The sequence below is a fragment of the Ascidia mentula genome, chromosome 2, assembly GCF_947561715.1.
Source record: "Ascidia mentula chromosome 2, kaAscMent1.1, whole genome shotgun sequence".
Taxonomy (NCBI): Eukaryota; Metazoa; Chordata; class Ascidiacea; order Phlebobranchia; family Ascidiidae; genus Ascidia; species Ascidia mentula.
Genome location: NC_138567.1, coordinates 6,876,152 through 6,901,623, shown reverse-complemented (window position 1 = coordinate 6,901,623; position 25,472 = coordinate 6,876,152). Strand labels below are relative to the sequence as shown.

At 41.8% G+C, this 25,472-nt stretch overlaps 2 protein-coding genes across 4 annotated transcripts in view; both read right to left on the bottom strand.

Annotated features, from left to right (window-relative positions):
- LOC145890525 (sarcoplasmic/endoplasmic reticulum calcium ATPase 1-like) overlaps positions 1–25,472 on the bottom strand; it is a 30,641-nt gene that overhangs the window by 452 nt on the left and 4,717 nt on the right. Inside the window, exons 6-23 of one of the 3 annotated variants that reach the window (XM_082981632.1) lie at positions 24,880–24,960; positions 24,371–24,456; positions 23,118–23,273; positions 21,639–21,743; positions 20,799–21,002; positions 19,391–19,582; positions 18,683–18,814; positions 18,018–18,138; positions 16,721–16,926; positions 16,301–16,484; positions 15,917–16,068; positions 15,402–15,622; positions 14,883–15,085; positions 14,352–14,437; positions 11,743–11,876; positions 11,227–11,344; positions 10,558–10,675; positions 8,243–9,403 (exon numbers count right to left, since the gene is read on the bottom strand). In XM_082981632.1, coding sequence (XP_082837758.1) covers positions 9,369–9,403; positions 10,558–10,675; positions 11,227–11,344; positions 11,743–11,876; positions 14,352–14,437; positions 14,883–15,085; positions 15,402–15,622; positions 15,917–16,068; positions 16,301–16,484; positions 16,721–16,926; positions 18,018–18,138; positions 18,683–18,814; positions 19,391–19,582; positions 20,799–21,002; positions 21,639–21,743; positions 23,118–23,273; positions 24,371–24,456; positions 24,880–24,960 — 2,534 coding nt within the window. In that variant the 3' untranslated portion in view covers positions 8,243–9,368. Of the gene's footprint in view, positions 1–8,242; positions 9,404–10,557; positions 10,676–11,226; positions 11,345–11,742; positions 11,877–13,576; positions 13,663–14,351; positions 14,438–14,882; positions 15,086–15,401; positions 15,623–15,916; positions 16,069–16,300; positions 16,485–16,720; positions 16,927–18,017; positions 18,139–18,682; positions 18,815–19,390; positions 19,583–20,798; positions 21,003–21,638; positions 21,744–23,117; positions 23,274–24,370; positions 24,457–24,879; positions 24,961–25,472 lie in introns of those variants that run through there. The other 2 variants (XM_082981630.1, XM_082981631.1) reach the window with 2 other exon arrangements.
- Positions 351–5,929, bottom strand: LOC145889091 (sarcoplasmic/endoplasmic reticulum calcium ATPase 1-like). The gene is made up of 20 exons (XM_082979974.1): positions 5,812–5,929; positions 5,590–5,690; positions 5,420–5,524; positions 5,046–5,184; positions 4,809–4,975; positions 4,438–4,593; positions 4,151–4,255; positions 3,874–4,077; positions 3,524–3,715; positions 3,259–3,390; positions 3,049–3,181; positions 2,690–2,895; positions 2,425–2,608; positions 2,203–2,354; positions 1,915–2,135; positions 1,633–1,835; positions 1,430–1,515; positions 908–1,041; positions 551–668; positions 351–476 (listed from the first exon to the last, which is right to left on the bottom strand). Exons 1-20 carry the CDS (start codon positions 5,927–5,929, stop codon positions 351–353), a joined length of 2,982 nt encoding a protein of 993 aa, XP_082836100.1.

The following is a 25,472-nucleotide window of genomic DNA, read 5'->3' as shown; positions in this document are numbered from 1 at the left end:
AGTCGTAATAATCGGTATATAAGATGTGATCACCGAATAAAAGCATTTCTTCAGTTTGCAGGTTATCACACATGTCACCATAGCAGTGGCTCTCAACCAATGAGGTACTTTCATGAGCTAATTTCGTTTCTTATTTCTTTTCTGTTGTTATTTTTTCCTCATCTATCATATTGTGACGTTGTACCAAGTTTTTACTTCTAAAGAAATGCACAACTCAGTTCTCCAAAAGCGCCCCAGGAAAGTTTACACGGGGGACCAATACATCTTTCAGATAGGTCTATCATGAAGTCTATTCAGAACACTTTTGGGGTGGTTTGAGGTAATCCTTAGCACTGCAACACAAAAGAATCTTAGTTACCTTCGATGTAGTTTCGTGCGACCCATTTGAGGCCCTCATCGAGAGCGATGACGGGAAGAGAAATCTTGAGAACCATCAACCATTCGTTGAAGCTCAATGGGCAGATCTGGAAGACCATCTGGAAAGCAAACAGCGTTGCATTAAAACTCGTCACGTACGGTATAAATAAACTATGTGGTTTGGGGAACTCACGGGCAAGGGGTCAACGTGGAGGATTACGAAGTGAAGAGCAAGAGAGAGAACAATGGCTCCGATAAGCCAGACGTTTTGCCATGGGGGCATTCTGAAGATAGATTGGTTCTCCGACACACTGCAAAGGGAAACTGTGTTTAGTTTTACATTTTTCGATGTTATTCAAAATTGCGCAATAGTTTGAACACGGTTGGTTACAAAGATGGTAAAGTTTTTCTGGTGGTGCGTTTGTGTTTTTGACGTTAGAAATTATCGATTAAAAGACACGAGGTCATTTGGAGGAATGCAGTGGTGGTAAAATAGTATGTGTACAAATACTTGTGGAAAACTCAATGTCCATGTGTTTGCATGACCGACCTGTTAAGGGCGTTGCACAATTCAATTACAACCAACACAGACAGGGCCATGGTCATTGGGTGAGGGTCCTCAAAGATCTTGCAGTCGACGCCAGAGAAATCCTCAGAATCGGCGGTACATGACATGAAATGAGTCTGAATAGAAAACGCTGTGTTTACTCATCGTAAAACTCAAAGGATTTCGTAAACCGCGAAAACAGACAAAGCGTTTTGGGGCAAGTAAGTAGCGGCTCGCTATGGTAACACAAACAAAGCTAGGGCACAAAAGTAGCAAAGAAGGTACTCCCCTGAGGCGAGAACTTGGTTTGAATCTCTTTACATTACCCTCGTAAATTGTTGTGATTTTAAAAAGTGAACGTGACACGTTCGAATATTAATTCTTGAAGAATTCGGCTAAAGCTTGTTCTGTGGTTTATTAAAATTGCCCTTTTTTGTTGTAAATAAGTTGTTTTAAGTTTTAACATAAAGCGCTTTACTGATGGGTGCGACTGTAACAATATAATGTTTGATATGGTCTACTTACCACTTGCCACCAGCTGAGTGCCGGTCCATTGGGAGCGTACAAGAACCACCACAAGGAAGCGCCAACAGTAGCAATACCGACGTATCCTGCAATGAGAAAACATATTTATTAATAATTGATTCAAAAATCACATCAATGTGTTCGTTATAAGAGAATTGGGCTCAAGGTTTGTTATCTTCCAGAAAGATTAACTTTGTATTTACCTCCAACAGCACAATAACGAAGCATGAGCCAGCCGCTGATCAAGGAGTCCTTGGTGGATCGTGGCTGCTTCTTCATGATATCGAGGTCAGCTGGGTTGAAGCTGAGGGCAGTGGCTGGCAATCCGTCGGTGACCAAGTTCACCCACAAGAGCTGGACGGGAATAAGAGCCTCTGGAACGCCGAGGGCGGCAGCCAAGAAGATGCTGGAAGTAAATACGGATGTTGAGCTACTTGATCATCAATAGAGCAATAAAAAATTTACAGAAATGAGCTTGAACTTACCAGACGACTTCGCCGATGTTGGAGGAGATCAAGTAGCGGATGAACTGCTTCATGTTGTTGTATATAGCACGTCCTTCTTCGACTGCAGCCACAATGGAGGTAAAGTTGTCGTCAGCCAAAACCATGTCAGATGCGCTCTTGGCAACGGCGGTTCCACTTCCCATAGCGATACCAATTTCGGCCTTCTTGAGAGCTGGGGCGTCGTTGACACCGTCACCAGTCTGATAATTAAAAGGATGGTATTTAGCTAAGCGAAAACCCCTACGTAAAACACAGGGCTTTACTTACCATAGCTGTAACGTCACCGTTGGCCTGGAGGTATTCGACGATCTTGCTCTTGTGAGCTGGTTCGACGCGAGCGAAGAGTCGGGCGCGGAGGCATGCCTTAAATTGTTCAGACTGCGGAAGGTTGTCGAATTCACGACCCGTATAGGCCATTCCTGAAAATACAGGGCAAAGCATAAAATCCAATCCCTCATGTAGATAAACTTGAATTAGAGCTCTACAAACCTGTTGTATCTTCATCTTCTCCGAATACTCCGATGCGTCTGCAGATCGCCTCAGCGGTTGCCTTGTTGTCCCCAGTGATGACGATGACTCGGATTCCGGCGTCGCGACAGTCGTTGACAGCTTGGAGCACCTCAGTACGTGGTGGGTCGAGCATTCCGACGATTCCGACGAAAGTGATTCCAGTCTTTAAAGAACAAAGATCGAGTTAGTAAAAATAAATACAAGTAGTGGGCACTTTAACCGGTTGTGGTGTTAAGTTATTTACCTCGTATTCAACAAACTTAGTGGAGTCTCCGAGGTCCATCTGGGTTGGGCTTGGTGGAGTGTCGATGGTTCCGAGGGCCAAGCAACGGAGGGTGTCGCGTCCTGTTCCGTATTCCTTCACCAAGCTTTGGATCTCAGCCTTGATTTCGGGGGTCATTGGAACACGTTGTTTGCCAACTCGGACGTGAGTGCAACGGTCAAGGACGCCTGCAATGTTATTTATTGACGTATATTTACAATGCTTGAAAAGCCGCACAAATTACCACTATTTCTAGTGTTTTGAATAGTGTGCAGAAGTTTCATCGTTTTTATGTGATTAAGCTGTTTTTTTCTGGGATGAAAACAGACTGAATTCCGTACCTTCAGGTGCTCCTTTGACGAACATCTTTGGTCCGATGGCGGATGGGGCGGTTGGTCGGCAGAAGGAGCTCATTGATTTGCGGTCACGTGAGAACTCGAGGGTGAATTCCTTCTTCATCATGCTCTTGATCACCTGCGTAAATAAAAGAAAAAACTTGAATATTTGTGGACAGAAAGGAGGTTTTGTGTTCAGAGGCAAAAGATTCTTACGCTGTTGCATGGATGGGATCGGGCAGATTTGCTGAGGCCGCTCAGGTCAGTGTTGAACACGTTCATCTTTTCGCACAGAACAGTGAGTGCAGTCTCGGTGGCTTCTCCAACTTTTTCGTAGATCCCTTTGGTCTAAAACCAATGCAACGTTAGTTAATTATGTATATTGTACTTGGTTGCATTTAACCACTGAAATTGTAAACACGATATTTACATTGAAGTTTAATCAACTTCAAGTAAAAACCATTGTGGCAAACCCGCTTACCTCGTTGTAGTCGAGGGAAGAGTCATTGCAGAGAGCGCAGATGGTCGAAAGCTCGGTGAGTGCGTCGTAGTCGCTGCAGCGAATCTTTTGTTCGTTCTTGGTGACGACACCGCTGGGTTCGTAGGTTGATCCAGAGATTTGGAATTCGTGGAAAGCGGCGCCATCAGCCATCACTTTGTCGACGACGAACATCTGTGAAAGAAGCTGGTTTACTACAGCGAACTTGGTTTGTCAAACCCTAATTTGCATGAATGTGTTGGTCCAAACCATGATGTTTATAAACATGATTTTTGAGTTGCTTTTGCTGTTAAGACCCAATGATGGAAACCAAGCTGTAACTGAAGACTTACGCGGCAGACGGACATCTGGTTGGTGGTGAGAGTTCCAGTTTTGTCGGAGCAGATGACAGAAGTGCATCCAAGGGTTTCTACTGAGGGCAAACTTCTCACGATGGAGTTCTTCTTTGCCATGCGGCTTGTTCCGAGAGCCAAGCAGGTGGTGATGACGGCTGGGAGACCTTCAGGAATGGCAGCAACGGCAAGAGCGACAGCGATCTTGAATAAACGATATTTTGGTTAATGGGTCTGTGTGTGAATTGGGGTTGAAGCTACAGTATACATTAAGTACCTTGAAGTAATAGATTGCTCCCTTGAACCAAGAACCACCGTGAACTGGATCGTTGAAGTGTCCGATGTTGATGGCCCACACAGCGATGCAGATGAGAGTAATAATCTAAATTGGGAAAAAGTGGAAGGAAGTTGATAAACGAGACTACACAATATGGAAAAACTTGTTTCCCGGATTTGTGATCGGTACAGCCACTATAAGGTCAGATTGTTATAATATGTTCATTAGTAGTAATTTTTTTTAACATACTATTTGTGAGGAAGTCTTTAATATATTGTGTTTTTTACCTTGGAAAGTTGTTGACCGAACTCGTCGAGTTTTTGTTGAAGGGGGGTCTTCTCAGCTTCGGTCTCAGCCATCTGGTCGCGGATTTTACCGATCTCAGTATTGCTTCCAGTTCCAATCACGATTCCTGTCGCCTTGCCCGATGCAATGTTGGTTCCCTGTAGCCAAATTGGGACACGGGTTTTAACCGAGAAAACGTTAGAAAAAGGTTGCCAATTCGTGACACTACAATTCATGTTTCGTGTGATAAATTTGGTTTTTCTTTGGTTCTTATTATCATGTTTCTGATGTTGTCCTTTTTTTTCACTAATTTCATCTCTAAAATGTTGCTTAGATAAACTTGAAACCAAATGAGGACATAACAGTAACTTACGGAGAAAAGCAAGTTCTTCTTGTCCTGGTTGACGGCACGAGGGTCGGGAACAGCGTCGGTGTGCTTGATAACGCTCACGCTCTCACCAGTCAAGATAGCCTGGTCCACGCGGAGGGTGGTAGAGTGGATGGCAATCAGACGAATGTCAGCCGGCACTTTGTCGCCCACTATATGAAAGAAGATATATGTTAATTTCCGCTGGAAGCACTAAAGAGGGGGATTTGAAGAGATGCGTACCGGAGACTTCCACGATGTCGCCGGGGACGATGTTTTTGGCGAGGATTCTTTGCACCGTGCTTCGACCTTGGCGAACGACTTTACCCATTTCTGGTTCGTATTCCTTCAATGCTTCAATTGCGCTCTCGGCATTTCTCTCCTATTAAGGCGGTAGAACATGAATTAGGGGAGACACGGATTATCGTTATTGTAATTTTTTTTATTTTTCGATGTTTTTGTATATTGCAAGACAGAAGAACGAACTAAAATATGATATTGTGAACACGGACTCTGGAGATGTATTGCGATCTGTTTAACCTGACGACTCAATCGTTTAATGCGGGAAAGAAATCCTTCTAGGTTTAAACCAAACTTTTGTAGTGTGCGAGTCATACCTGCCAGATTCCAATGACTGAGTTTGCGATCAAGATAAGCAGAATAACGAAGGGTTCGACGAAAGCAGTGACGGTTTCTTCACCTTCCTCAAAAAGAGCAAGGACCTGATCAAAAACTTTTCTTTAAAATGTTGCTCTGCGATCTTTAAACTTTAAGCCGAGTTACTTACGAAAGAGATGATGGCGGCCAGAAGTAAAATACGGACGAGAAGATCCTCGAATTGTTCCAAGATCATTTGCCACAGTGATTTGCCTTCTTCGGCGGGCAACTCTGCAAATAGTATATAGTTGTGGTTACTGGCTTAAACATAGAAACATTTCATTGCAAACACTATTCTTTTTTAAGCTTGTTTTTACTGAACTTTGCACTCGTTTAAAGTTGGCATAATTACCGTTGGGTCCATATTTCTTGAGATTCTCCTTGACCTGGTCCTCGCTCAAACCTTGAGCCTGGGTGACATTGAAGTGTTTCAGCACTTCGCCGGTTGTCTTAGCGAATGCGTCTTCCATGGTGAAGATGCTGCGTATCTTGTACTTGACAAATCTGTTTTCCAAAAGCTGGCTGAAAACCCTACGAGTCTTATACCAACTGCACAGTAACAAATACAAAATTTTCTTGTGATTTTGGAAGTCAGAAATAGCTGACTGTTATAATCTACAGATGGAATCCGATGGACTTTTTAATTGGGATTATGCGGCAGAATGAATATGCTTTGAGAACTAAGCAAGTCTATAGCGAATCTTAGTGTCACCACAGGGCCATAATCATTCGTACTTCACGACTATTTTACTCTTATTCTTCGCTTGCTGTGCTGCTGTTCGCTGTACATTGGTTGGATGACCAAGGCAACTGATGACTTCGTGGTGGACGGCAGGGTGTTTATATACCGAACTAATAGCAACTGGCTGACCGTGCGACCCGCTGAGTCTGCGAAGGTGACGATGACCGACATCGTACGATAACTTTAGCGCTGACAAAAGGTCAGTTGTCGACCCTTTGCACTTCGAGGTTTACGCAGTTGGGGGCAAAATTTGCACGCAGAGTTACGCAACCAACTTTATTTCGGATCGCATTGCATATTTGATCCAAAATGCAGTTATCAATGACAACAACTTTTTTTAACATTTTATGCAAAATCGTCTTGATCGCATTCCACTGTTTGGGTCTAAAATTCGTCGTAAATGTATTCAAAATCTTCCGCAACCCAACATGACAGAGCAAACGTGTGTGAATTGTGGTCATAGCAATTTTACCTTGTCCTACATTATACTGTTTAACGAACTTTTTTGGAAAGCAATGATTATAAATAAGTTTAAAACTCATACTCTGTCCTACATTCTACTGTTTAACAAACTGTGTTTGAGAGAGTTTTTGACGAAACCGACTTGTTCGTGTGTTTTGTTTTATTGATGTGATTTCATACAGCATAGAAATCATACAACACTTTTGAGTTTAACACAAAAAAATCGTTTTTGGAGGTTACTACGCATGTTTTCAGTTTGTGAAATAACCTGCAACGCGGATAAACGATTAACGTAATTCCTATTTAATATCTATACAGACTTTCTTTCATGTGCTTTAATTCGTTACTTGTTTCGTTACAAATGTTACAAATGATCCCATACGCCTTGGGAAAGAGTTGACTCAAAGGTCATGTCTTCACTACGCAGGTTACGTAAAGGTTAAAGTTAAAAATAGACAAAATCCTTTCAATGAGCGTCTAAAGCAAACGTCAGTGTACAACGCAATAGCCGTATACCCCGCAGTTATAACAATGCATTGAGCACTACGTTTACTGACTATACGTAAAATATTTTCTCTTCGTTTTCGGATCAAATTATTTATAGCAACCGAATTTTTATCGGTAAACTTATGAGAAATGTTTTGCGTTTGGGAATGTTGCAGACCCTATCTCAATATTAAATAAAAGAAATCAAGCTTTCAAAGTTATTTGCATTGATAAACATACCCATTTTTCGCTTGTTTGCCAAAAGCAATTACTGTGTCAAGACTGGTTCCACTAATGCAGAAAAATCTAGAGATGAACTTATTTGCTTGAAACAAAATGTTCTACGTTAAAGTGAATTAGTTTTTTAAATAGATGAAAAATCGAAACTAATGATCTCCGTGCAGGCGAAATTATTTTTTAAAACTATTTCAATAAACTTCAACGTGAAACATTATGTTTTAAACCATTAAATTCAATTGCTGTAGCCTGTGACTTTGAACACCAGTATCAGGAAAATAAAGAAAAATGATTGCAGTTGCATTGGGCAAAAAAACATCACATCGCCTTAGCAACAGCCGGCGCATCTGGGCTCATTCAACCATAAAGTTGACACCCACGCATCACGGATTAATTTATTACGTAACTGAAGTGTTATTGATGGAGACGGGATGAATAAGGGAATTTCCCACCCAAGAAATTGTTTCATCTAAATACTGATATGGGGCCTAATTTTTCCCAACGGCGCCTTTTTCACAAAACGTCATTTCATTGCAAGATCTTGTAGTAAACGTGCTTTTTAAAATACTGAGAAGGTCAATGCTATTGTTTGCGAAGGTAGATTATGTTGAAGAAGTTGATATTTTAAGGAGATAGAAAGGCCAAAGCCAATCATCAGAAGCAAACGTTTCGAACACTGCTGTGCTCATTATCAGTGCTGTGAAGTAACTTGATATTTTAACTAGTCAAAGTCTAACCAAGCCGATAAGTTTGGGCTCACAGAGCGTGTGAACAAAACTATATGATTTTACTGTGGCTATTGCCATTCAATCTTTTCATTGTAACTTTTAGTTCCAAGAATTACACAAAGTCCGCCTGAAGTCCAGTCCAGTTTATTGCAATCACGCAAATCGAAAATTAAAACTTTGGGAGCAGAACGAAACACAAGGAGTCGGGTGAGCGTAAGACACCTATAACAAAAGACGGCAGGTGGTGCTAAAGAGCCGAAGTTTTTAACGTCGGGGAAACTCACAACAAAAAACGACAACACGCAACGAACGTGAACATGCCATGGGAGCGGCGTGATATAATATAGCCTACTTTGAAGTCACCAGCACATACAGTGCCTTACAATGACGAAAAACAACGAACGCATAAATAAGCTTAAACAGGGGTGTGAACTGCAAGTTACATTGGAGCTTTTGAGGCCGCTTGAAAAGGTACGGGAGGTACAGTAACCGTGTTTTTACAATCGAACAAGTCAGGGAAATTAGGGGAGCAAAATAGGGACGTGCGTGTGGAAAGACGTAACGACAGTCGTTTCAAAATGGACAAAACCGACCCCGCGAATACGGTGGTAATAACTTTAGGAAAATTTGATTGAAATTAGGGTTGAAAGCAGCTTCCGCAGTTGTTTCGTCTGTTCGCCTCTGAAAGCATAGTTTAGGGCAATATATCGAATGATTTTTGCAATAGCTGCAAATCTGCACACACAATATTTTGCAAATTCAATTAGCAGTTTTCAATTTTATGAAATTTAAGTAGCCCTTTTTTAAATAGAGGAAACTTTCATTTTTTTCGTCTTCGTGTCTTGAAAAGCAGCAATCAGGAGACTACATTACCACTGCGGGCTTCAGAAAATGTGCGCAACCCAACCAACGTGTAAAATACATGTGGACAATATATATATTAATGTGCGGGCGCATACAGCAGAACAAGACACCGAACGACCACTGTAACCACTGCGGGAGCACATTTTTCTACGAAATAAAACGACAAACAGTTGTAGTAGAGTCACAGAAGCGGAGGCCACTAAAAACCATTGACTCATAAGCGACTGTCGAGTCACAAAAAAGAAAAATTGTCCTACTCAGATAATAGGTTAGCTTTTGACGATACAAAAATTTAGGGAACGCTGCCGTCTTCCGTGCTATTTTTGCTTCTTGCGTGCTTTTTTATTGTTGTTTGGTGCTGGGATGTGGAGTTGATCTGGTGGGGAGCAGTTACTCCACTTTCTCATGATGTCCGCTGTCACCGGCTGCAAAGAAAGTAAAGGGTTACAAATGTTTAATTGTGCGACTTTCTCGTGCAGTCAATGAAATGATCCATTTCACAGAACAGTGTGTGGGTAAGGCTGGTCGCATATAATAAATAATTCATGTGGTAACTAACATCGTCATGCTGCAATACATTCGCTTTGGGTTTTAAGGTAAATTCATTAAATATTTAGGAAGAATAATGACCTTCGTTTTGATTAATCTGGCTGTATGTTTAACAATACAAAATAAATACGCCCAGATAAAGTGACTTTGGTTCAGTTTGGCCGCGTCGCTATGTAGTTGTAATGATCGTGAAGAAAAAGCTTTCTTCAGTTGGTTTTCACACATGTTACCATAGCAGTAGTTCCCAACCGAGGGCTTGCGCGCACAATGAGGAACTTTTCTGATCTTTCCCATTCTCATTGCTAATTTCGCTTCTTACTTTTTTCGCAAATATTTATTTCTCTTCTGATGTAAAATGTTTTCCTTATTATTCCTACAGTTATGTTGCCACCAGTTTTTACTAAATAAATGTAGATTTGTGTATTATCTACAAACGCTTTAGAAAAATTTACATTGGGGTCGGCAAACCTGATGATTTTATGAGATTGACAACAAAAGGTTGGGAACCACTGCTCCAACGAATCTATCACACGCAGCCACCTTGATAATACTTATTCCCACTTTGCTTTCCGCCCATCCTCGACCTTGAAACCACATAAGGCTGCTCGTATACTTCTTCGCTCGATCGACTTATTCCTTACAAACACACCGACTGATGAAAAAACAGGATCTGTTCTATAGAAATCTTAAAAAAACTGTTCACTGCTTCTGTGTTTTGGGCATCTAATATCTCCTTCGTATCGGAATGTGCAAAACTGCGCTTAACTATAAACTAAACCAACTCAAGCTTCGACTGCTATACATATTCGACTGCTACTTATCAAGCTTTAACTTTCCTGTACGTTATCTTAAATTAGTAACTTGCTTTTGATCTTTTGAATGTTGCGTTCATGCACCGCTCCAATGAGAATTTACACTTGGGCACCCCTTTAATAAGGCAAAATACAACAAACGAATTGGATGGGGTTAGGGGGTAGGCGTAATATGGTGGTGGTGGTGATGATGGGGAAATTGTGGCAAGGGTTCTTACCATCGATAAAGTTTCGTGAAATCCACTTCATGCCTTCGTCGATGAGAATGACAGGGAAAGATATCTTGAGAACCATCATCCATTCATTGAAGTTAAGTGGGCAGATCTGGAACACCATCTGTTCGTGGGAAAAAACAAGCGTTTGTTGAGAATAGCTGTGGACATGCACTGTGAGGCAATTGAACCAATATTGACCAGGGGGATGCAGGGAGTGCACTGTTTCAATCAGGTCTAATCAGGGATTTCGGCAAGACCGCCCTCAAGTTACTATAACTGCATTGACGAGACCCTGATAGGTCAAAGCAGCGTGTGTTACCACTAACAGCTCATGTAATGCCTTGTATATGTTGTAAGTGGGTATAAGTGAACTTTTAGCGCACGAATATTTGGACAAATAGTGATAATGGTTAACAGCGGCTTCACAGCAATTAAGGCTCTTTGGAATGAATTTTGAACCGCACATCTACCGAAAAAACAAATATTAGGTAATAAGGTCAACCATCGAAAAAGAACACTTTTAAAGCATCCGTATGTTCTGTATTCTAGTACGGATGCGAATATGTCGACATTGTGATTACCAATCAGCTTATGCAAAATGATTTTTTGCATTTCGTTGTACTACAAGATGACAATTCAAAAGGTGGGACTGCAAGGCGACAACGTTCTTACCGGAAGAGGTTCGACGTGCAAGATCATGAAGTGAAGAGACATGGAGAGGCAGATAGCTCCGATCAGCCACATGTTACGCCATGGTGGCATGCGGAAAAGCGACTGGTTCTCGGATACGCTGCAAGCGAATACAACACATTGTTAAAACCAGGAAACATAGTTTACGGTTTTGTAAACTTTAGGCACAAACAACACAAGCGTATCATTTGTTTTCATGTATTAAGAATGATTGTAGTAACAACTGAAACGTTTGTCGAGAAGAATTATGTCCCCTTATGTGGGCTGTGGTTGAATATTAAAACAGCTTCTTACAAACCCAATATCCAATATATCACACTTAATTTGTGCGTGTACGTTTGATTAGGTATATCAGCAATTCAAAAGAATGCAGTACAGACAAGATGTTCGCGCCGTAACAAAGCATGATTGTTCTGACGATTTACAAATGCCTTTCGCTACTTTCGACATATTGTTGAGGCGGGACATAAGTTTTCAGCAACTTCATTTGCCACTGACCTGTTCAGTGCGTTCAGCATTTCGATGGTGACCAAGACAGAGAGGGCCATGGTCATAGGGTGGGGATCTTCGAATACATCACATGACAAGCCTTCAAACTTCTCTGGTTGGGTTGAGCACGACATGTAGTGTGTCTGAGCGTTGCATAAATCGTGTTAGTTAGTATCGAGTATTGGAGGTTTGTAAAAGAGATTGGAAAGTATTTTGTTACAAAAAGTAAAATAAATTTTTTTATTAATTTCATGTTTAAGATAAAAGTTACATAACTTCTTAATAATTTAATAATTTTTTTTTCAATTTTTTTAATGAAAAAGAATATCTTTATGCACAACCACGCATGAACACCAAATAAATGCATTGAAACTAGGCTTAAAATCATCAAAAACAAGGGAAGTGTGAGGTAAGTACAGCAGGCATTCGAAAGAAGGTTCCAGGCAGACGAAAAAGGGCCAAAGGAAGGAAATGGGAGCCAGACATGCACCAGCAACGTACTCACATTCGAGAACCGCGCAATGCAAATATTTACAAGGATCATGATGTACTTAATCAAGGTAATTAAACCATGCAGCATGCCCAGCTAGTACCGGGAAAATTAACAAGGCTCTTGGTGCTTGCTTGCTTGAAGTTGGGCGTTGCAAATTAGGGGAGTTACAAAGGAAGGCGGTACGCAAATTAATTGGTTAAAACATGTTTTTGGATTCATGCATGGAGACCGAGAACACTGCAAGAGAGCCAGGTGGTTTTGTTACATGTCTGTCGGTTTTGTACATAGCGGTACAATTCAATTGCTAGGTTTTCCACCTTTTGGTCCTGGGTCATTGGATTTATAAGACTTGTTTAAATTAACACGATCATTCCTATGCCAGTTCCTCCTATATGATTCCAAGTGACAGATGCGTGGAATGGTAAATTACATGCGCCCACTTAGTACGGTCTCCCAGGGTTGCCCTCTTGAATTACGGGTTTACTGGTGGTTAGTGATACGTCATCGCACTCAACACACAAACACAAATCATTCACAGCATTAAAACCATCTGAAGAAAATGGTTGGATCGTCCAACCACTACGCTGTATGAGAGGGTGGGGTGCAAGTACTGGTGAGTGGTAAAATTTCATGCATATCAGGCTTGTAGATGGGATTTAAACCCATTATGTAAATGTCTTATGCTAATACAGTTCCTCTGATATTTAATATTCGGTATTTGTAACCAAACACATTTGTTTAACAGATGGAGGCTCTAGGTAGCCATGATAATATAGAAATAAAGTGTTACAAAATACAGTGTCCAATTATAACAAACACGTTGTTGTTAAAATGTTTTTTTAGATCACGTGGTTAAGGAGGTTAGTGAACAGCTTGCGAATTCTTTCCCAGGCAACCACACTCACACATAAGCACCATCATATACACAAGGAAAAGAAGAAACACGTAAGGAGAAGTAGTGATAACTATAGGAAGATACTGCCAAGTTTCCGTGCTGCTCATATGTCACGTGTGATGTTTAGTTTTCAGTGCCACGTTATACTGGAATTAGTTAAGTGTCATCGTTTGCAAGTAAATACTATGTTAATTTAACAAGGTTGAAGTTTTGGCATTTATTTCTATACTATTAGAATGGCTTGGTTGGTAGAGCTGCGAATTGTGCGAAATGTAAAGGTTATTCGTGATAAAGAAGCTGAATCACTGTCCTTGGCAAGAGTTTGGAACATATAACAGCTCGGAAAACTTGGCATTTTAAAGCAGGCAACACTGACAGTGTGTGAACAGAGTCCACGGACGACAAGTACATATAGATAGACGAACAGTACAAAACGTAGAAGGTGCAAGACTAACCAATTGCCACCATGACATAGTGGGTCCATTCTGGGCATACATAAACCACCAAGAGGCCGACGCGACTGTGGCCATACCCACGTATGCTGTGACAACACAAGAAACACGACGGTTTAGAGTTGGAGACTCAAAATCTGGAACTCAAAACTCGATACATATATATACTACTGCACCCGTACTCTATAAACCCATGCACAACGTCTTAGCGTTTGAAGTGCCGTTTGTGATATTTTCATTGATTCATGGATATTTATGCCTTAGTTAAGTATTGCTAGTTTCCAACGTTAACGTCCCATGTTGAAGGTTGATAAGTTGGGTCGTTTTTTTTGGTAAGGCATATAAGGGATGTGGATAGCGTAACCAGTCTGGATAAGCCGTTCTTTGCAAGCCAAATACTGTATGAAAGAGGCACATTTTCTGCGCCAAATAACAGTCTTGGCTCCCTTTGGTACGGCTCGTGTTGGAGCGGTAGTAGGGCAAGGTAAAGAAAAAAGCTGATTGGTTACCAGTGTCGGACGGCCATAAGCACGTGACCAATTAGGGGGCGCACGAGAGCACTACTGGTATTCATTGGTTCGGCTTTCGTGGCCCGGTGTTATACGCTATAGACGGCGAGCAAACGGAGAACATAAATATGCACAAAAGGACGTTCCGATATTGGATGCACATTCCCAAAAAGGAAAGGAACCAAGGCAATATCAGAAGAAGGGACGTCACGCTTGCTAGGTGTAATTAAACACGAAACATAGGCGATCGCGTCGCCGAGTAAACTGACCACTTGCCACCAAGATACTTGGGGTCCGTTGGGCGCTTTCAGATACCACCAGAGAGACGCACCCACTGTGGAGCTGCCTACAAACACTACAGGCGAAAAAGGTTCGCAGGTTAATTGGGTTTGTTATTGTTGGAGTAACAGCGAGATAATTCTTTTTACGGTTTTTAGGTGCAATCTTATTAGTTGGGTATTTTGAGAAGTTTGTACGTTTTCCACGTTGTTGTACCCCTTGATTTGTGTTATTTGGGCGTCTAACCAGTTTTAAACTAAGTACATGTTTATTTACAGCAGGTTCACTATACAAATGCTATAACAATGTTGTTTTAAACCTTAACGCTTTTTCTTTAAAAATAACGCACACATTTTAAAATTATTCAATATTTCGAGGTATTTCACTTTAGTCAAATGCCAGCGTTCTGCCATACGCTTTAACCCCACATACTTGACATTGACTTCCCTCTCTAGGAAGCAATTGAGCATTACTAACCTTAATCAAAACAACCACAAACCACCGCAACATAAATAACTTACCGCCGACGACGCAATATCTAAACATGAGCCAGCCGTTAATTAGGGTGTCCTTAGTTGACCTTGGGTGCTTCTTCATGATGTCAAGGTCAGCTGGGTTGAAACTGAGGGCGGTGGCCGGCAATCCGTCGGTGACCAAGTTCACCCACAAGAGCTGGACGGGAATAAGAGCCTCTGGAACACCGAGGGCAGCAGCCAAGAAGATGCTGGAAGTATAAAAGGATGTTGAGCTACTTGGTTGTGAGTTTCCTTGAAGATTTGAACAAGTAAAGACAATGCGGGGGTTGGAAGTTTCGAATGAAGAAGTAAATGACAAAGGTAACTTGATCAATGATTCAAGCTGCCCTGACAAGCTGCCGATTGATAACCGTATAGACAGTTTCAGTGTAAAGCTCAAAACATTAATCAAGCAGACAGCTCTATAGATGTTATATCTATAAATATAGCTCTTTTTAGCAGTATATAGAGGACAAACTGATGTATTTTGTCGCTTAAAAACGATGGCACAATTTAAACTTTTACCAGACGACTTCGCCGATGTTGGAGGAGATCAAGTAGCGGATGAACTGCTTCATGTTGTTGTAGATAGCACGTCCTTCTTCGACTGCAGCCACAATGGAGGTAAAGTTGTCGTCAACCAAAACCATGTCAGATGCGCTCTTGGCAACGGCGGTTCCACTTCCCATAGCGATGCCAATTTCGGCCTTTTTGAGAGCTGGGGCGTCGTTGACACCGTCACCAGTCTGGTGATAAAATGCATTGATTTATTTAAGCTGCAGAGTACAGAGCTGTTTTAAAAAGGAGGAAGTTCTCGGTATTGCAAGCTGCGCGCTGTTGATGGATTGGCGATTACTCAAAGCAGCATACGCGTAAAATGCCTCTTGTGATCAATAGTCGTCAATATTGCAAATATTTGGGCAGCTATAGTAAACGCATATACATTATATACGGCATGGGTAATTATGGGAGAAACGCAGAAAAAACGGTTCAACAACAAGGGAGATTTTTACATCAAGCTATTAAGCCAACTCGTTTACCATGGCTGTGACGTCACCGTTGGCCTGGAGGTATTCGATGATCTTGCTCTTGTGAGCTGGTTCGACGCGAGCGAAGAGTCGGGCGCGGAGGCATGCCTTGAATTGTTCGTCAGGCTCCAGATGGTCAAATTCGCGTCCGGTGTAAGAAAGACCTAAACAGACGTGAAAAATGTGTTAATTAAGGTTTTAATAATTATATAATGCATGCTTCAATTTGTACGGCTTTAAATGGAAGCTTTGTTCTGTGGATGACAAATGTTATAATCACATTACGTCCCGTGATACAAAATCAGGGAAACACTAGGCTTCAGATCGGTATCCCAGCAATATAACCTGCGTATTGGTCGTTCGCGAACTGAGATACAAATGTACATTGTTACCAACCTCTGGTGCTTTCATCTTCTCCGAATACTCCGATGCGTCTGCAGATCGCCTCAGCGGTTGCCTTGTTGTCCCCAGTGATGACGATGACTCGAATTCCGGCGTCGCGGCAGTCGTTGACAGCTTGGAGCACCTCAGTACGTGGTGGGTCGAGCATTCCGACGATTCCGACGAAAGTGATTCCAGTCTTACGGGAAGAAAAGATTGTACAAATGATTAGCATGTTCGCTTTTTTTATATTCCGTTTTCGCATAAAGATTGTGCGGTGTTTGAGTCGTTCAAGCGAGCTCTATTTTTGACGATAACCGATTGAAAACCAACAAATTAATGGAATTCTAGGCGAAAATAGTCCAACTGTCATTTCAAGACGTGTTGTTGACGAACGCCAAAACATAAAAAAACACTACAACTGCCCATTCTTACCTCGTATTCGGCAAACTTTCCTGCATCACTGAAGTCCATATCGGACGGGCTGCAGGGGGAGTCGATGGTTCCGAGGGCCAAACAACGAAGGGTGTCGCGTCCGGTTCCGTAAGCCCGAACTCTTTCCAGGATGTTGGCTTTGATGGCGGGGGTCAATTCAACTCGTTCCTTGCCCACACGCACGTGGTTGCATCTTTCCAAAATTCCTGCCCGAATGTAGATTTTATAACCTTTATCACCACTTTATGACTGTGTTTTAACCTAGGTTGCCATATACCGTGCTCATATCCAAAGTTTGGACTTATTTTCAAGGGCAGTAAATGAACAAATGTGTTTATATCTAAGAAACGAGGTTAGTATGGACTTAATTCGTCTTATCTAAACGTAAACGCGGATAGTTACTGATATAAGGCGGTGTTTTTTGACGCACCAGTGGCTAAAAAATAAATTATCGCCGTACGCCTCTAAAAAAGGTTGTCAACAGTTTCCACAATCGGGCCAAGTTTTCGAAATATTTGGAAAGAATTACAAATAGTTGGCAAATTGGAATCACAGTTTGCAACAAGACCAGCGAACAAAAACTACATCTCCCTTAACAGCCCACGTTATAGCAACATATTATATTGTTTGATGGCATCAGGATATCGGTGAAAGGGGTAAAACAGATTAGTCGGGTGGTCGCTCTATCTAGTGAGAGTTAATAAATAGGCAGGGGAGCAAGAATTCTGCAGCGATCACTGCGCTGCACGAACACTTCAAGCGATATATATAGAATTTAAACCAGTTTGTCAAACCCAATACTGCACAAGAATTCGGACGGATGGTAAATTTAATAAACGAGCCTTTGTGACAAATTACCCATTCTTCAAATAAACGAAGTGGTTCGAAACGCACAGATAGGTGGCGTCCTTGGCAGACAACTGACACCGTCTCCCCAGGGATGTTGTACACGCGCAGAAATGTGACCTCTGGGTCATTGTTGGCACGCAAGCCACTCGGAATCCCACTGGGAAACGCACATTCTCGGCTACGCCACGTGTTCGGTGTTTTGTGACGTCACAGACACATGCTTTTGTTGCGTCATCATACCATTAGAAAGGTCCCGAAGGCATTTACATGTCTTTTGTCGAGGTAACCGTCGGTCAGGACCACATTCGTAAGAAACAAGCAAATTTGTATTTTCTGAGCCATTTCTCGCAAACATGTGCACGAATCTTACAAGCAGGGTATGGGAAACCTGACCATGTCCCAAAACTAATGTTGTATAGTTAAGGATATCAGAAAGAGGCATACGAACCTTCAGGTGCGCCCTTGATGTACATTCTTGGGCCGTCGTCGGTCACGCAGTACGAGCTCATGGATTTGCGGTCGCGAGAGAACTCCAGCGTGAATTCCTTCTTCATCGAAGCCTTGATGGCCTGAAAAGGTGATTCCCCGTTTGAACGACTTGCACCGGAAATACGTTACGTGAGCATTCACATGTATTCGATTCAAAGAAATCGAGGCCAAATTTCGAAATTAGCCGCAGAATTTGACTTTCAAGTTTCGGTCAATCAAGTACAATGGGCGGTGAACGTTATGTGTGATTGCCCTCCCATGCACCCGTCCCGAGGGAGGGTAATGCATTCATAGCTGAGCAGACTGTCCGATGTACAATTAATGCAGCTCAAATGACGAAACAGGAAGTTACACCAAACTAATATCAATTATTTACAATGCGAGAGGCAAGACTACGGAGCCCACGGTAAAAACAAGTTTGGATCTGGCGGATAAGGCGTCGCTATGCAAACCACACAACCACAAGACACGGCGCAAAAACGAAATTTACAAGTGTTCGACATTGATAATGCCCTTGTATTTTTCTGATACAACACATCTGTATGAATGTATTTTTGATCGGTGTTATTAACTATGCACAGAAACTACATTTGTAGAAGACACACGGGTTACTACTTTACTTACACTGTTACAAGGGTGGGCTCTTTCAGCCTTGCTTAGACCGGACAAATCGAGGTCAAGGACGTTCATCTTCTCGCACAGAACAGTGAGTGCAGTCTCTGTTGCTTCTCCAACTTTCTCGTAGACGCCTTTGGTCTAAAAATGGAATAGGTTTTTTTCGTGTATGGAGATTTCATGTCGGATTTTCCCGAAAATGTGGCTAAATCGATATGTGCAGTGACGTAACAAGCATTTCTCTTTCGCGTCGAATGAAAAACAACCAACGATGCCTGGGGCAAGTTTATGCGTTTCAATTATTGATCATTTCTCATTAGTGTGTTTTTAGGATTCTTGTCATTGCTGGCTTTCTTTTTTAACTCGAAAAAAATAATGAATCTCAGTTGCTCACAAAATTTGTTGGCAATATTTACGGATCTATACTCATAATTCTGATAATAAAGAGAGTGGTCCATTTCAACTGATGCTGGCATAAGCACTTGCCGAAACGTTTTAAATAAATAAAACATGTCAATGTTTTTAACAGTGTGTGCCAGTCTCTTTATTCTCAGAATTATTGGCAATGGTAAAGCTAAAAACAAAAACGTTTGGTTTACCACAGGATGCACGCATCCACGACCTTCAATTTTTTACTGTGTTTTCAATCTTTATCAGAAGACCACCAAAAAAATCGACATAAACCCAATAAACGCGTCCGGGCCGTAAATCACCCACCTCGTTATAATCGAGCGAGGAATCATTGCACTGAGCACATATCACTGCCAACTCGGTGAGTGCGTCATAGTTGGAGCAGGCAACTTTCTTGTCCTTGAGTGTGACGTCGCCGCTGGGTTCGTACGTGGATCCGGAGACATCAAACTCGTGAAAGCCGGCGCCACTGTCGCTGACCTTGTCGATAACGAACATCTGCGACAAGAAGGACGATATAGGGTTAAAGGAGTTTTAAGCTCGTGTGTATTCTGCATGGGATACGAGCTGGTATAGTCGGCGAGCAAACGGGTTCTCTGACATGAGCTGGCGAATAAGTCATGAAAGTGTGTCTTTGTAAACTTCAGTTAGGAGAACATCAGTGAAACCTTTGCACACATAATTTTTTCAAACGCAAGAATAGAGTTTCCCAACGCTTTGTATTGCTTTGTATTAATGCGAACAAATGACAAAAGTTTGTAGGTTGTTGGCCAAATTCTAAATAGGTCGAAAACCTCAAAATTGCTTTATTTTGTGCTAAATGACCATAATGTTTAATCTCACACAAAAGTTTAATCTTTAACAGATACAGATCTGTACATGAACAAAAAACTCATTACATTTGTTGGTTTACCTAAACAACACATCAACTGCATCAGCAGGGCTACGGGATCTACAGCAAATACGCTTGATACGAACGACAGTCTTTGAATTCTTTCAAGTTAATTCACAGCCTTAGTGGTTTTATATAGATAATCCGGTTATTACGTCAGTCAAAAGCACGCAAGGCCTAAAGCCGATTGATGATCAGACATTGCATTAAACTTGACATTAATCAGTAGCTTATCACAAAATCCCGGTTATTTATTGCCAGAGATTAAGTAACCCGCGCGTGTGCTTCGCTCCCTTGGGTTGAAAACGCACATAGTGGATTTTGGGGCACGCGTGTTAGACGGCTCATCCGATTCATTTTTATGTTTGCTACACGACCAGCATACCATTTGTACTTTAAATGACCTCCACATTTTCAGGCTCGCATTTTATACATTTGGAGGTCATTTGGAGGACAAATAGTAAGCGGGTCGTGTAAAATGTTTAACCAGTCGAACTACTGCAAACACTTTGTGTGTATATTACTAAATATACATTTAATGATTTTATTTGTATGTTAAATCAACCGCCTTAATTCAGTCAAATCTTTTCCAATCTGTGAACCATGGCGCAGTAGTGGGTCACAAAAATATAACCATTTTGCTTCATTCGTTTTTTAAAGTAATGAGTCAGACGCAGCCCACGTTTATATGCAAGCGTACACACAACTGGGTACACACTGCTGTGTTGTTTTGCCATCGCAATCCGGCAATTGATGGCGTATTCAATTCGCACCGTTCCACGGCTTAACACCAAGTGAAGACAAACCCAATTAACTACTTACGCGACAGACGGACATCTGGTTGGTGGTGAGAGTTCCAGTTTTGTCGGAGCAGATGACGGAAGTGCAGCCAAGGGTTTCCACCGAGGGCAAACTTCTCACAATGGAGTTCTTCTTCGCCATTCTACGGGTGCCAAGAGCCAAGCAGGTGGTGATGACTGCTGGGAGACCTTCAGGGATAGCGGCAACAGCAAGAGCGACGGCGATCTAGGAGCAGTCAAGCGAGGTTATCGGCAACCGCAAAGGGACGAAGTGGAGAATGACAAAGTCATGGCGTAATGGGTGCGTATTATAAGACGGGTTTATTTGGCGTAGCGTCGTGGTAAAGCATTGTGACGTCATCCCGGAAGAGATGCAAGGAATTCTTAACTACTGGGGCGTACGGGCAAATTGGGTTGCATTCCCCTCGGGTGTGTATATCGGCTACCAAAATATATATATGGAGTTTAGTTAAGTATCAGGGCGTCCCAATGGGGTATACTTAGGGGACATGGAAGGTCAACTAAGGCAGTTTGCGAGGTCAAAGCATTACTTAATAAACGTTTATCAAAAAATTTACATATACACCTACAGATACTAAACTTTGGTAAAAAAAAAATTACATGTTTTATATACACTTCAAAAGTCTATGACGTAACGAAAAAGTTATATTTTCCAGACAGGCGTATGCAGATCACTGCCTTTCGGGTCGAAAATCCTATAGAGAGGGTCGTGAACCAGCTGCAACAACTGTGGATGTGGCCTAAAATTCCCGCTAGTATCTGTAGTGGTATAAACCTCTGGCAGGGCAGATGCTAGTGACATTTTTGAGCGACGTCATAAAAGACGGGCACTTATAAACACCTTGAAGTAGTAGATAGCGCCTTTAATCCAGGAACCACCGTGAACTGGATCGTTGAAGTGTCCGATGTTGATGGCCCAAACAGCGATGCAGATAACCGAAATAATCTGCGAAAAAGACGTAGTTGGTTATTTTTTAATTACGCAAACAAAAATACAATGTAAATGTCGTAGTAAAACGGGTGATTTGCGGGTGATGCAGGTATGGAGGACAATGAAGTCCTCTATTTTCAGTCAGCTCCACTACCGTATGGAACGAATTGTGTTAGCTGTTTTGCATTGAACGAGTTTAAAGCGCCCATAGTAAGTTGAGAATAAAGTAAGCTGTGCATTTGACCAAACCAGCAAATGTGGGAGAAAAAATACGCGAATGGGAACCGAACCACACGGGATTTACAACTAAACCCAACAGTAACAAACAATGGTCGGTATGTAGGTTTAAGGGGCGTAGGTAAAACCCGTTGAAGCAATGGTATTTGCCCTGGGAAAATAGAGTAATTCACAACACTTGCATCAGACCTTTCTCGAGTGTGTGTTTGTAATGGCTTGGGTTCATAAGGTCCGTTTCGCATCATTTTGTAATCGAACCTATGTAATTGTTTGAACAAATGAGTTTAGGACACGTCACCCATAATAAGGTTACCCCGTGATTTCGTCACGTCAATAACAATGGGTTACAACAGTTCACATGATACTGTCCGGACAAAAGCTCACACAACAAGACCGTGAAAGAGTTCTGACGAAACAAGCGGCAAGCTCCGTACGATAGGACACGTGTACTTCAAGTAGGCCGGGGTTATGTCAACACAAAGTTATGTTAGGGTCTCGCAGCGAAGCATGACTGGAAAGGGTTTCTTACGCCCAGATGCTGTTGTGTTACGAATGTTGTTTTCGCGGAGTCACTCCTTGCGAAGTATTCGCGTTACGGGTGTGGTATCAATAGGGCTTGCGTTGCTGCGCTGCCCTCTTTATGCCCAGATAAGCGGAATAATTTACAGGCTTTGAAGCCCAAATCCCAACATCGCTGCTTCTATCGTTAAGTATCGTGACAATGTGCTCTATCTAAAAATAGTGCAGGTTGACACACGGAACAATTTCACATTTGTCAAACGATGGTCACTGAGTGGGCGCTTGCACAAGAAGACAGTTTACGTATATATTTAGCAACCCCACGCTTGCAGTGAAGATGTCTTTTGTCTATTGCTTGCGCTCTGGTACTCACGACCACTTTATACAACTTATGTGAACACGATGAAAATAATTACAAAATATGACAAGCAATGTTATTACAAAGGTACAAGTTTATTTACGAATTACGTTATTACAAGCAAATTAAAAAAGTGAAACACAGTTCATATTTGCGCCATCTGTGTACCTTAACCCCCATTACCAATTCTCTGTATTTTACCCCAGTATAAACACATATTACCAACCCTTTTAATTACGACATTCAGGTTACAACAAGGGTTTGTGGGGATTTACCTTTGAGAGTTGTTCACTGAATTCGTCGAGTTTCTGTTGAAGGGGGGTCTTCTCAGCTTCGGTCTCAGCCATCTGGTCGCGGATTTTACCGATCTCAGTATTGCTTCCAGTTCCAATCACGATTCCTGTCGCCTTGCCCGATGCAATGTTGGTTCCCTGCAAAACGCATGTAGAGAGTTACAGCATTGTGGGGGTTTGGCTTCATTCCTTACGCCTAGGGTTCGATCTTTGAGTAGATAACGTTTAAACAGGAGCTTAACGCAGTCCGGCAAATAACTTGATGTACAATTAACAAATCGCGTTTCAACAGCACTGATGATGTGAACAGCCGTGCTTGAAATGTCTGCTACAAAAGGTTCAGCATATCAGCTTTGGCCAAGTTTTTCTTCCCACCCAGCTACATGTATTTTGTTGTTGTAGTGAGTTGTTTTACAACTAGGGTCTTGTCTTGACACACGATTTCTCAAGAAAGACGAACCGGTTCGTTTAATAATAGGGAGTTTATAAAAGCACATACATCTATAAACTGTTTTTTAGAGGTTCGTAATTGTAACGCAGGTTGTCTACATACCTAACCGCACATTTGCCACATCAGCAGTATGAGATACCTTAAGGTTGACACGTTTAATTTGCGGTTTTTGCAGCCATATATCTGTCATTTAATGCGGTCGGGTCGTGGGGGAGGATGTAAGTGTGGAGAGCAAACGTTATTTTTTCATTTAAGCCCTTCCGATAGCGTATCTCTTTGCCTCCAGTGGGCAAGGCGATAAGGCAGCGAATGAAAAGAGGTTCTGTGCTTTAAAAGGATCCCAGCGCACGCGCTCTAAATGGATTACACATTCGGTTTGTGAGAATAACCCCGAGATAAAGGGAAACACTGTTTTAACTTACTGATTATTGTGCGTTGCAACAGGTCAGTTTCACCACTTAGGTCAGTGTTTCCCAATACCAGGTGGTACGCGAGCACCTTTCCGTAATTAGCAGATATAGTTCGAATTTAAAAAATCGTAAGTGATCTTAAAATGTTTGTTACCTTATCCCCTAGGTTACTTTGTAACATTCAACTAGGTGGTACGCGTCGAAATTGTTTTACCTCCAAATGGTACGCAACCACGAAAATTTTCTGCATTGATCCGTCACTGAGTCTCTATCAGCCATAAAGACTACACAGGCGATTCATAGAAATCAAACTCTCATTTGCAACCACGGAAAGTTTGGGAATCACTGATTTAGGTCGATAACGGTTTACATACCGAGAAAAGCATGTTCTTTTTGTCCTGATTGACTGCACGTGGATCAGGTACGGGGTCTGTGTGTTTCACCACGCTGATACTTTCACCTGTAAACGGGATTCGACAATGTTGCGTTAACTGGTCGTATGGGCGTTAAGGAACGAACTACAATATCTACTTCTTCTTCATAGTTCGAATCGCTATGCAACTGTTAAAGTCTTTTTTGGTCTTTAATCAAAGATGTAGAAACAGAAAACAGAATGAGTGAAACAATTTTAGGCTTATTTTATTTTATTGCATATTTGATACTTGATTTAACTAAAAACAGACTTTTACCACATTATAATATGCTGTAAGGTCAGATCGATCACAGAGGCGATAATAAACAACATGTCAGTATCCTTTAAAATCCGATTACACACATAAATCAGCTTAACATCCGCAACCATTAAAAATGTATAGATTTAACATATGTTCTTGGCACAGGTGACAGGGACTTGTATATAAGTAATTCCAAATACTGCTTGTACCTGTGAGAATGGCTTGGTCCACGCGGAGGGTGGTAGAGTGGATGGCAATAATCCGAATGTCTGCCGGTACTTTGTCTCCAACTGCAAAATTGCAAGGGTCAGTTATCATTGAACGTAATACCACATGCACATTCTGCTGCCCCTACTAGGTGTGTACAAAAAGGATCGTTTTTGTGAACACGATATAATGTATGTCATGACATTTGGAATTCCTCGAGAATAAAAAGCAAATATTCACTTAAAAAGTGATGCTGAATGCTGAATAAACAAACAATTTCACAGCAGCAAGACGGTCGCTTAAAGCGATTGTAATTCAAGTTCATCGAAACGTTTAGAAGATTAGCGCACTTCACATACAAGTCTAAGGCGCAAAGCAAGCTGTATGTTTCTTGTACCAATCACGACAAAACAGGGCATGTCAATGTTGTCACGACATTGGAAACAACCTGTAGAACGGTCGTACACGCAAGATGGTTCACAAATAACAGGCTGCCAACAAACAGTAGGAAGCCTCAAACGACCTAATGCTAAACACAGAGGAAGCACGACGTAGTCCCGAGAATCCATTATCGCGTTACAGCGACAAGAGACAA